Consider the following 13,640-nt stretch of genomic DNA (forward strand, 5'->3'; position numbering starts at 1 on the left):
CCAATACCCCTTCTACTATGTTGAAATGATTTCACAGACAATGTAAATTACCTAGTTCAAAAGCAAAACAGAATGTCTTAACTATAACATAAAGAATAAAATAATATAAAATAAAAATAAAAGTAATGTAAATAGGTACCAAAATAGGTGTAAATTTTCAGGATTAACAAGAGGACAAAATCACTTGCCCAAATTTCTAAGATACTCAGGACTAAAAAAGGGTATCTAAACACGCATGTACACACACTTTCACTAGAGGAATGAGAATGATCCTATAGACTGACAGAAGGTGAGTACAATTTGAAGGAAAAGCAGAACTGAAAGTGAGTCCAAAAGAGCAGCACAGAAACCGAAAGAAAGGTTTTCCAATCAGGAATGTTCTCATTCAACGCCTAACAGAAGACATGTAAATGTTAGTCATAGAAAGAATTAACTGATACTCAAGAGATCAGATATGCTTTAATGAGCAAGATAAAACAAAATGAGTAAGATTTCCTTTCCTCTCAACTTCTTAAAAAAAACAACAAAAAACAATAAACTCAAAGTTCTATACATGGGAATAATAAATTGACAAAAAACTTTTTCTTAAAATAAATGTCAGAAAACTTTCAGATGAAATTTCTAAACCTCTAAGCACCTTTCTCACTCCCAAAGGTTATCAAGTTCATGTTGGGATATCAGAAGCTGTTTCTTATTAAAGGGAAAATAATGGACCAGCCTACTCTTAAAGGGCTTTAATTTCGATACTTCTTATCTATTAAAAAGTCATTGTGAAACACACAGTACTTTGCTTCATCTTCTTTTCTGTTTCCTTCCTGAAGCCTATGAATATTAGGAAGCAGGAAACAGAAATCACTTAATATCCTTCATCCCCCATTCCTCTGCATAAGAAAGATATGCAGCAATTCTAATAATCAAAGTACAAAATAAAGACAATAGCCAACAACTAATTCAGTAGACTTTTATTGCTCTCTCAACTTCAATAACATCTCTAAAAAATAGTTTTCTTCTAACAATTATGAAACAAATTTGAAAGGCAGAATTGTTCACATTATAGACTTGGTAGAGACTTGTACTTCATATAAATGAAAAATACCAGTTCTACATTTTAAATGTTTAATTTACCTTGGATTTTATTACAAAAGAAAATATTATCATTGTAATTATAAAAGTCATAAAAATTAGAACTGTACTGTGAAATTATACCAAGCTATCAAATACTATATAAATGAACAATAAAATTCAATTTCTATTTATTCAAACATAGTAAACATTGGAAGATAACCCCCCTACAAAACAAACAAAAATCCCCCCAGATTTTTAATATTAAAGCAACAAAAGAAAAGCCACAACACAAAAATCAATCAATGCACAAAATCTGATTTAAAAACCACTGGGGTTTAACAATTACTATAAGTCAACTGTAGAAGTCAGTATGTGCTAATTAAAGTTTTAAAATGACCTTTAGATGATTCCATTTCCAACTATATGTTTTCCTATTATTGATACTTATATTACTTTCTGATAATGTTAGAAAAGAACTTTACATTAAAATTGCCAAATTTTGAATTCTGAACACTATTTTAAATTTTCAATGTCCTTAAAATCTTTAAGCTTACTTTCTAAAAAATAAATAATTGTTGGACTAAACCAAAAAACATTTCACACATTTGTATTATATATGATTAACAATGATGTAATCTACATAAATAAATTTAAAACATTAAGTTATTTAATTTAAACATTTTTGAATTACAATGTTATATCAATGGCTTACACATCCAAAATCTGAGCACTTTAAAACAGGATTCACATGTTGAGCACATTTAAAGAACTGATGCACATGATATGATCCTTGAAAAACAGCAAGCTCTGGTGTAATACCTCAGTTTCAGAAACCATTTTATGTTTTACAGAATTCTGAACCTGTCTTTGTGAAAGGAAAAACTTAGAAAGCTATTATATACATACATAAACTTGAAGCATGAGGAAGAAACAAATGCTTTTTGGATGGAGAAAACAAAAATTAGTAATTTTGAGTGGTAAAGAAACCTGCTTTATAAATACATGCATTAGCACACCATGTTTTACAAAGACTTGGCAAATATGAACATTGATATGCCACAGCTTTTTTCAACTGAAGAGATTTAAGATTTTAAACATCATTTTCTCTCTCTCTCTCTCGCAACACACACACACACACACATACACACACACACGAAAGACTGTGTGCTTCACTTCAGCATATCTAATATAAGAGAATATATAGAATCATCCTTTTATCATAAGGAAGTTCATTCATTGTTTTCTCAAAAGCTGCTATTTTAGAGTGAAATAGCATTCAAAAGAAAGTAAATTTCAAATGGTCAACATCAGGATTTATTATAGTCTCTGTAAACAGACATCTATAAATAAATAAAATAGGGTGGAGAGAAGAATATCCTGAGGTGGCTCTGTAGCCAGGGTATTCAGTAGCACTAAGCTCCATCCTGGAAACCAAGGCATCTAAGAAAGTGCAGGGCTGTTTATATTAATTTATTTTGTAAATGGAATATGTACAGGTTTAATTATTTTGCACCTTGAGGTAAATCAGTACACTGCAATTACTACTGCTCATTTATACCTATTTAAGGCAACATTTAAAAATTAATATATGTAGTAAATTATATTTTTCACTGTCTTGCAATGAACACTATCCATGATTGTTATTTTTTTAAAAAATAGTGGAAAAATACTATAACCATTTAGAACAAGCAGTTAATTACTTAATAAACATGAGTTACCTTTGCTTTTCAATGGAGTAGTAGTATCAGATTATTTTGTAAGTCAAGTAGTCAAAAGAAAGCAGAAACCATTAACAATTAGAAACAGTAAAAACATTTTGAGTGCAAAGTATTTTGCAAGTCATGGTTTTTCTGGCACTGGACAATTACTATACATAATTAAATAAAATCACAGAAACACTATGATCCCAGGTAGTTCTCAGTTTAAATTTTAAAATCCCTTCCTGTAAAGTAAGCACATCTGTTAACTCTATGATGTCCAGACACAAAGAAATGATGTGAGGAAATCCCCTTGTTCGGGTACACCAGGGGAGTTTACAAAATATAGCAGCAAATACTGGGGTCTTTGGAAATGATTATGCTGCTACGAATAATAGGAATCATTTCAGTGGAAGCCCATAAAGAATAATAAGCACCGTGGGTAATACTTGATTATCAATTGAGTCTAACTCTTTTTCAGGCAGTACCAAATGATGCCAGCTCTATTTTCTAAAGAAAAGTAGCTACATTTCCAACTTCTCATTTGAGGCAGAAGTCGAATTCTTTAACTAGAATCTGACAATATGGTCTCAGATGGGGAAATTATATCAGCTACCGAGCAGTTTACAATGGATTCAAAACACTTCAGAATTGCTAAAATATCAGCTTTTGGCATTCCTCATGATCCCCTATAGGATCAACTGTTCATACTTTTGAGTTTTAATTACAAATGACTAAAGGGAGCATTGGAATTTCATTAAAATTTTCATCCTAATATTCATGTTACAATTTTGGTATTTCTGTGGCTTCTCAATACTCATTTGGTTTTCATAAATTATCCTCTTGCCAAATCACTTTCACAACTCCATTCATCCAGTCCTACAGGCTTAACAAGAAAAACATTTATTTATTTCATGTAGAGCTAAGATTTTATAAAAGATGACTAAAAAGATCTGCTAGAAGTTAAAGATAGCTCAGAAAAGCAGAAACTAAATAAAATACTAACACAAACTAGAAAGAATGCCATCAATCTGAGCTATACATAAAATGTTTAAATTCCTTTTAAGATACAAATATGGCAGTGCTTTATATCAAAGATGTAAAATCTGTCAACTGCTTTCAAAGATAATAAACCGTAAATGCAAGTGAGCACCAACTATTTACATTAACAATTTAAATTATTCTGTATTTGTTACCTTTTCAAATGTTTATATATCTAAGTATCATATCAATGAAAATAAATAAAAGTTTATAATAGATCACAGATAACAATCTATTAAATATTATCTATACCATAGAAAGAATAACAACGTAAACAAGAAAATGAAAGGTAATTCTTTAGAATAAAGTAATACTGATCATAAACCCATTAAGAGAATTGTGATTCCTGATTATTTAGTCATATTACTTGTAATAGAAAAATAATCAAGAACTTGAACCTGATAAAACTTAACCATATTTTAAGTAAGAGACAGCAAAGGCAGAGAACAGAGGAAGTGTTCTGGGCTCTTATAAAGGATTAGGATTCAAAAAAAAAAAAAAAATTCTACAAAGGCAACAAAATTTAACTATTATGAACTGGCATTTTACAGCTTCTAAAATCCATAAAGTTATGACTGGTATGGTGTTAAATTATAAAATCACCTGCAATTTTACTTGCCTATTCAAATAGAAACCTGGATGTGGAGGTTTTTTAAGATTTAAAACAAATTTTAAAGACACAAAGGTCAAAACTATAGTTCTTATCTAGACAGTTTCTATTGTTCTACCGGTAGAGCCAAAAACTCTCCACTGCTTGTGAAACATGAAGGACATCTGCATAAATGAAACATACATACAGAGAAGCCATGACATGTTACCATTTGTCTACAACAATGGCATAAAGACTCCCTGTTCTTCCCATAAAGAACTAACAAAAGTGAAATAATATGTAAAAATTTTTAGTAGCTCAAGTAAAAATTGTAAATATATGGACAAAGTACATCACATAAGGTTGGTATGAATTACCACTGATGAACAAATAGATTTAAAGGAAAAGTAGATTGAATGCATTTCCCTACATCTTTCTACTGCAGAACAGAAAATTCTTTTTTCAACAGAATAAATATTTGAATAGTAAGAACCATGTACCTCATTTCTAAGAGACCATTTCATTATATACACAGTCTCCATGGTGTTCCTAACAAACTTTAGACACTACTTCAAAAACCCAGAGTCACACATAAACAGCATGACTTACAATATTGTTACATATAGTGACATGAAATACACACATTATATATATATATGTGTGTATATATATATATATAAATAAAATATATATCTGTATAACTATATATATAATTCCTCTTGGTTCAATTCTATAACGAAGTTTCAGCATCCATGTATTTCTTTGTTGGTTCATCTTCAAAATTTATTTTCACACTCACAGGTTTTTCAGGGCTATTTAAAACAAGGAATGAGAATAAATGATTCTTATTATATTCAAAAAATGGCCAACACTTAGTATCCACAATAAGCCTTTTGAAATTACTATTAATACTATAAACATATGATTCACTATTATTACTTTACTGCTTTCTTTTCCTACCAATAAATTTGATTAGAAAGACAAATATTAAAAATTCTTAGTTTTTTTAATGGATATGCTTGCCACTGAAATTCATGTTTTTTTTTTTTACAATTGAAGAGGAGTTTCTTAAAATTAGTCATATAATGACTAAGTCTAATTTATTAGTTTTATTTTATAAATAAACAGTTGTAGCATGTAACATTTCACTGACAAATCCATTAAAAAAGCAACCTTTGTGGGGCACCTGGGTGGCTCAGTGGGTTAAAGCCTCTACTTTCGGCTCAGGTCATGATCCCAGGATCCTGGGATCGAGCCCCACAACCGGCTCTCTGCTCAGCAGGGAGCCTGCTTCCCTCCTCTCTCTCTGCGCCTGCCTCTCTGTCTGCATGTGAGCTCTGTCAAATAAATAAATAAAATCTTTAAAAAAAAAAAAAAGCAACCTTTGTTAATACAGATAAACATCAAATAATTTTCTGCAAAATGTAACAAATTTATTTCTCTCACCAAATTTGGTTCACAAATAAAAAAATCAAAACACATATATTCTGTATTTTCAAATTTATATCAAATACAATGATTTCATGTCCATGGATTTAAGTGACTAATTTAATTGTAACATATGAATATCTGTGTTTTGAAAAAACTTTTCAAATGTATAATAACACACTGTGGTTTGCTGCCTTCTCCAGACAAGATTGAAGGAAGGACCTCCAAACATTTTTTCTGTTAAATGACATAACCTATACATTGTCCTTCTTCCCCTATAATTTGGAATTGAGGGGCAACCTCAATGAAAGGCAGAAGCATAAAAGATACTTTTATATTATTGTATGAAATACAATAATATCATTATTATTGTAAGGTCTTTACATCTGCAACTATACTAATAATCTGGGCCACAAGTGCTGACAGAGTGTGAAAAATTATTAAGAGTAAAAAGAGCATTAAGCTAAATTCTAGCCGCATGGAATAATCAAAATGACAAAGAGTTCACTTTTAAAAACTTTTAAGATCAAAGACAGAAAAAGGGAAATAGTCCAGCTTAAAAAATCAGAAGGCAAGAAATGATTAAAAAAAAAAAAAAGGTCGGGGGGAATAATAGAGATTAAGTAGGAGCAAAGCTCTAAGAAGAGGTGAGGAAGGAATGAATAAAACCTAAATAATTCCATAGTCTGGCTATTGTAGACATTGCTGCTATAAACATTCGGGTACACGTGCCCCTTCGGATCACTATGTTTGTATCTTTAGGGTAAATACCCAGTAGTGCAATTGCTGGGTCATAGGGTAGTTCTATTTTCAACATTTTGAGGAACCTCCATGCTGTTTTCCAGAGTGGTTGCACCAGCTTGCATTCCCACCAACAGTGGAGGAGGGTTCCCCTTTCTCCACATCCTCTCCAGCATCTGTCATTTCCTGACTTGTTAATTTTAGCCATTCTGACTGGTGTGAGGTGATATCTCATTGTGGTTTTGATTTGTATTTCCCTGATGCCGAGTGACGTGGAGTGGCCAGAAAGACAGTAACTAATCAATCAGAAGCAGCCAGTGACCATTTGCCCAGGAAAAATGTTTTGATCTGATGTCCAAGCAGAGTATACGGACACCCAACAGTGTCTGACACAAAGTGCACACAGAGTATTTGTGCAAAATGAATGACTGCGTGCACTACAGGATAATACCTCATTTCTCCACAGACCCAAGGGATTAAAGTAGTAACGGTTATCAAACTAGAATCCCTTAGATTCAGGCTTTGAAGTGAGCGTAAAAGAAAGAAAAAATGGATTCCTAACAAGAAATCTAAGAGAGGAGTTATGAAAATTGTTATGGAATACATGGTCCATTATAAAATCAAATGGTGTTTATATCCATGGATTAAAAATTTTTTCCAATTATCTTCTAGGAAAATGTTTATCTCATCCGAAGAAATGCCAGGCTAAAGCAAAACAAGGAAAACAGTCATGTCTATCTTTTTTTCTCGGACCATCAGAAAGCATGATTGAGGCAGTGTTCACTTAAGAGTATTTATGTAACCCCTAGTAATTATCTCTCTTTATATGGTTTTGATATTTTATATACTTATTCCATACTGCCATATGTATATATTCATTTTTATTATAAAATGGCTCAAATTCTTTTTGGAAATAGGCAATTATGAATTTAAAAAGTAACCAATCGGCACTTATATCTGATTTCCAGTATTCGGCACAATGATGGATAGACAGATAAAAGGAAGAGGGAAAGAAAAGAAGGCTGGCTTTGTTAAGAGAATATAACTTATGCAAATTGAGTTACATTTAATGTTTTATGAAATAGCTATCTACCCATAAGTCGATTAAAAATTGACTACAGTTAGAAAATGCGTAAAGAGTTACAGCTACCTCGTGCTAGATCTGGTTACTTTGGCATTCTCAGTATTCATGGAAAGTGCCTTCCACTGTGCAGTTTTGGCCATTTCATCTGATATGTTAACAACTGAGGGATCAACACTGAAGAACAAATACACTTTTTGGTTAGTATTCAGTACTTGCAAAAGCATTAATATTGTCACTCTTTATTAATATTTGTCTTCATCAATTTTAAAATTGAGAAAACTCTTTGTCATGCATTTAAACCAAGGTCTAGCAAAACATCAGAATTTCAGAGTTCTGTTATAAAGGTTTCATGGGGAATTACATCCTTCTATATAACCAAAACTAGGAGTTAAGATTAATTAAACTGGCAGTGAAGCCCAAAGATAATCATCTTGGCTATACACATATTATTGAAGTAACAAAAGAATACATTACATATAAAAAATACAGACTCAATTCAATTAGAAAACTTTTTTAACTAGGACAAATTTCAACCTCATCAACTAGAGATCCAAAGTACATAAGGAAAACTTAAGATCATGATTTAAAAAAAAAAAACAAAAACTAGTTTTTAATTCTTCAAAAAAATCATTAGAATGAATGATGGAAAAGGCAACACTTTAAAAATAAAAACAGAGTTCTGAAAATGAACAGATAACACAAAAACAGCTTATAATATATCACTTTTAGCTGACATTCACATTTTTAGTTTCAAAGTGTTAGCCTATCAAATTTATCAAAATCAGAATCAAAAGAACAAAATACTGTCCTTTCATTGTAAGGGATAAATGTAATCATTCCCTGTCTCTATAAAATATTGCAAAATTCCTTTGAGACTGCAAATTCAAAAATGATGATATCCATAAATAATTTTGGACTCAAGGTTGCAGTTATTAACTATGAAGTTAATAGAAATATATTTGCAAGTCCTTTTTCCTCACCAGAAGAGTAATATTTCATTCATACAAGTGACAAATACAAATGTCAAATTAGGCCTTAAGTTCACATTGCAAAGCTACATGATCAAATACAAAGCTACCTGATAAATAACTAAAAGGCAGTAATTTTAGAGAGTGTTAGCTCTGTTCACATCTTAAATCCAAATGTCGTTTAAAATATAAGACTTCTGAGAAATGTGACATGTCCCTGCAGAATCTCTAGAAAAGGTGGTTTACCAGGTCAATTTTTTTAAAGTGTACAAAATTTGAATGCTCAGATTCACAAGGGCAGAGTCCACCAACTGGAAACTATTTACTCTGAGTAAGTGTTTCTGTGGCTGGTTGCCAACTTCAAATAACTGAAGAGAGACATTCCAGAAGCACTTTCTAGCTTCAAATGTCCCCCTCTAAGAACTTTCCCATTAGTAGAAATTAAGACCTTTTTTTAAAAAATAGTACATTTTGTTTTTTTCCCAAAATAAAACGAGATGGGGAAAAAAAATCTGTCTATATTAAATCACTTTCATATTTTATGGAGTTTTACAGTTTCCCAATGTTTTCCTTTATTATCTCATCTAATTTTCATGGCAAGTAATCCAAAGCTACTTAAGATTTTAAATTAGGATAGATCAGCCAATTGCTGGCATTCTTTAATGTCCAAATTTTAAGCAAAGCAGCCTTTATCTTGGCCTATGTGATCACTTAAAAAGACAAAAGTAAAGAGAGATAATCACTCTTTTTGTTAAACATCAGATTGTGTAAGTATACATTCCACTTAAATTTGTCAAGGCCTGTGTATAATCACACTGAGAAAGTGATAATGCAGGACCTATAGAAACTAAGCGGCAAATAATCTCAACAAATTGATGAGTCACTAATAACCATCATGGCAGTTCCTATACTCTTTTTTTAATTACAACAAAGTTAATATATTAACTCGTTTAATGAACATTTATAGAATCCAGCAAAGCCGGGCATTATAGCTGTGTATATTAAGATGTCTATACTTGGCATTTAGTTTAAAGTATATTACATAAGAAAGATTTGAAAGGTGACACAGAGTAATATCAATGATGAAAATTAATAGTAATAAGTATAAAGGAATATTATTTGATGAATTCATTTATCAAAACTAATCAACATGTACAAGCCTAAGTAAGACCTTTGTAAAAACTATAAAGATTCATTAAAAATGAAAACAAACCCAAAGTTAATAAATACCAACAAAACTTTTCCATTAACTGGTCAGGGAAGGAACCTATATACATTCTAAAACTGACTTTTCTACTATCAATAGCTAATTAGAAATAGAAAAAATGTGGAAATAGGAATCAGATATGTACATAAATAATGTAGGTTTTTAATCTTTTAAAACTACAAAAAGGTAAACAGAAGAATTTACCACTGTCTTTAGTTCTTAAATTTACATGTAAATCACCAAAGTCATACATATTAAGCTCTATATGGAACTCAACTTTTTCATAATAGGAGCACTCACTGCCAATGGTCAAGTCACAATTTGGAAAGTTATCAGAAAATGGGTTACAAAGGTTAATTTTCCAGCACACACTGATGCAGGCCTAATAAAGGACAGAGAGGGAAAGCTATACTGATTTTAAACTTCATTCAAACAGGAGTGATGCAAGACAAGTACTCTTGTCTCCTTGGCATGGAAGTTGGTTTAAGGCTCTGGTCCAAGTCAAGATTTTTCTTCCCTCCCGCCTACAAACCTGCGAAGGGAAGGACCATGAGATTTCCCTTTCAAATTCCCGAAGACCCCCTTTAGTTGTTGACATTAGGCCAGGTATCTGTTTTGTCATCTTTTTAAAAATAGAGATCACTACTTTAACAAAGCATTACTTGGCTTATTCATGTACTTGACATGTACACAAAACACATTTTACAAGATAAAGTTTTATCTCACCTATATTTTAGGGCCTTAACCGGAATCTGTAAGAGACTTCCCCCTTCAAATGGAAGGTGCACGGTGTCATCATCAGCTTGAAGCATTCGTTCAGCTTCCTTCAGAGCACATACATGAAAAAATTACTTTTCCCAGAATATTTTAGCAAGGACCAATTAATATATAACATCTTCAAGAATTAGAAACCCAAACTGACAATATATTTAAACATATTTGTCATGACTGAAAAAATCCTTTTACAACTATAAACACACACTGGCAGCACAAAAGAAAACCACCACTTGTAAAGGCTAAATTTTAAATGGTTATAACTTTCATTACTTTCAGTTATCATGAATACTATGTTAAAATTAATTTAACTACATAAATTTTATTATCAATTATTAGTATATAGTAAGATACAATTTTGTGAAATCTGATGGCTTTCATTACAATACAATATAAGCAAAACCTCATTTGGATGAGGCAGGGTTTCTCAATCTCAGCAATACTGACATTTAGGGCCAAACAATTCTTCGTAGTAAGGGGAAGTCTTGCATATGTAGGATATTCGGTAGGACCCCAGACCTCTACCCACTAGATGCCCATCCAATTCTGACAATCAAAAGTTTCTCAAACACAGAAATAAGAACCCTGAGGAGAAATGTCACCCCAGGTGGAGAAAAACATATACTGGAGACATGACCTAAAATCATGATATCGTAATTACTGGAGACATATCAGGATGGACTGGGAGAACATCTACACTCTTCTTTCTTACCACTAGAAATCCCACTACTTGCAGGTGACAATATGCCCAGCTTTTAAAAAATAATCATTAAAAAAAATAAATAAAACCAGAGCTAAATTTCCCAGCATTCGTAGTAACTCCATGTGGCCATGAGATTCAAGTGGAACTTACTGGATGACATTTCTGGAGACTTCTTAAAAAACATGGATAGCAGGGGAGAGCCCATTTTGCTTTCTCACCCCATCCTTTCTGCCATCTCTAATGCTAACATGAGAGCTCAGGCTCAGCATTCATTTTGACCTATGAGGGTATTCTGAGACTGGAAGCTGTGTGCCTAGGCTGGGGGGAAAGCGGCACAGGCTCTCCAGACAACTCTGGGGAGCCATCACACTAGATCACTCACTCTTCTCAAGACTTCTATAGGAGAGCATAAACGCTTGTGTTGAGGCCTCCTATACTTTTGTCTTCTGCTATGTAAACTGAACCTTATTCTAACTTAATGCAGAAAATAATAAACAGGTAATTTTAACCTAAGTATTTTATAAATGAATTGCATCCTCTTTGAAAATTCACCAAAAGCTCATAAACATTTACATATATTTCAGTTAGTATCCTAATTAATGAGTCATAATTTCTGTTAAAAAATAAAAACCAGTAATTGTGCCATAAATTAGCACTGAATAATCAATCCAAGCTATGAGAAAAAAAAAACAAACTAAGGCATAAACACATTTGTCTGTTAAGTTTTAACAAATCCATTTCCATAAATACTATGCAATATAATAAGGTATAAATTATGTTGCCTTCTCTCAAAAATGAGGGGGAAAAGTCATGTTGAGATCCCTATTTAAACAGGACCACAATATTTAAAATCTGTATCTTTCTTCTTATCTTTGAATTTCAAGCAATATTCTCATTCTAATGGGAAAACGGAGTAGGGTACTAAAATCAATACAATCATCTATGCTACATGTTCAATGTCTACTTTTTCTTCTTACTAAGCAATAGCATTGAGCTGGCTATTTTAAAAAAAATCAAATTCAGAATAAAATATTCATGTAAATCTCTGTATACAAAGTAACTACCGGACATAATACTGCAAATTAAGACTACAGTTTAACACGACTTTCTGTAAAAAGATTAAATTTAAAGTCCTTTTTGTCATTATGCGTATGTCAGATTATTAAAATGTTAACACTGAAATGTACAGTAAAATGTGCTGATGTATTTAATGTGCTTGTATTACCCATGCTTCACCTATGTTTTAAAGACTGCTAAATTCTCTCACTTTTAAAATTAAGTACACATGTGATATGTAATTTTTGAAAGGTTTTTTTGGGGGGTCAAGGCTTTGGAGGGGCAACTTAAGTTGGTAAAATGCATTAAGAGCTAATGTCTTAAACAAGTTCCCTACTAACCTATGCCTCAGTTTCCTTATTTGTAAACTGGGAACAATAGAAGTGCCTATGCTTCATAATAATAAGGTTCTTAGGAGGATCAAAGGAGCGGATTCCTGTAAAGTGACCACAAGAGGGCCAACTACTCAATATGAAATATTAAACAAGTGAATAGCATAAATTTGAAATTCTGGTCTTTTTACCTCTTTCTCTTTTTTCTTTTTGTCATCTTCTTTCTTTTTCTTACTTTCTGGCATGAGATCATCAAGCCAACTAAGTTCTCTCTTTGTGAAACACAGATCCATGAGTTTTCGTACAAAGACTAATGCAAGAACCTTAAAAAAGTGGGGGAGAAACTATTAAGTAACATCTAAAAATATACAAATTATGCCATTTAAAGAGAGAAAAAGTATCAAATCATAAATAACAAAAAAGTAATTCATGTATTTTATGTAAAAATCACTTCAGGGGCCTCTGCATGGTGCAGCTGATTAAGCATCAGGACTCTTGGTTTTGGCTCAGGTCATGAGATTGAACCCCGACTGGGGTTCCACCCTCAGCAAGGAGTCTGTTAAAGTCTCTCTCTGTCCCTCCCTGCCTCCTCCCCCTCTCTCTCAAGTAAATTTTTAAAAAATCACTTTATATACCATCTTATTTCAAAGGAACGGAGTCACCTATTTATCTTTCAAGCTTCCAGCTCAAAGAAAACATATAAAAGAAATGGCATTTTTAACCTCTTCCTATATAAATCCCATACATTCTGCATAAAATTATAAAGCAGATTAAGCATGGTATCTTCACAGTACAAGATCATTAATTTTTATGATGACCTTAAACTATATACATTATATAAGCAGATGTGTGTGTGTGTGTGTGTATATATATATATATATATATGAAAGAGAGTGTATAGGGGGAAGGGGGACAGACAGAGAATCTTAAGCAGGCTCCATTCCTGCCCAGCACA

At 32.1% G+C, this 13,640-nt stretch overlaps 1 protein-coding gene across 6 annotated transcripts in view; it reads right to left on the minus strand.

Moving 5' to 3' along the window:
- Positions 1–939: 939 nt before the first annotated feature.
- Positions 940–13,640, minus strand: part of SLC4A7 (solute carrier family 4 member 7) — a 116,574-nt gene continuing 103,873 nt past the window's right edge. For 3 of the 6 annotated variants that reach the window (XM_046001499.1, XM_046001496.1, XM_046001495.1), the window contains 4 exons: positions 12,877–13,008; positions 10,547–10,644; positions 7,712–7,819; positions 940–5,204 (listed from right to left, as the gene is read on the minus strand). In XM_046001499.1, coding sequence (XP_045857455.1) covers positions 5,123–5,204; positions 7,712–7,819; positions 10,547–10,644; positions 12,877–13,008 — 420 coding nt within the window. In that variant the 3' untranslated portion in view covers positions 940–5,122. The other 3 variants (XM_046001497.1, XM_046001501.1, XM_046001498.1) reach the window with 3 other exon arrangements.

The sequence above is a fragment of the Meles meles genome, chromosome 4 (genome assembly GCF_922984935.1).
Source record: "Meles meles chromosome 4, mMelMel3.1 paternal haplotype, whole genome shotgun sequence".
Taxonomy (NCBI): domain Eukaryota; kingdom Metazoa; phylum Chordata; class Mammalia; order Carnivora; family Mustelidae; genus Meles; species Meles meles.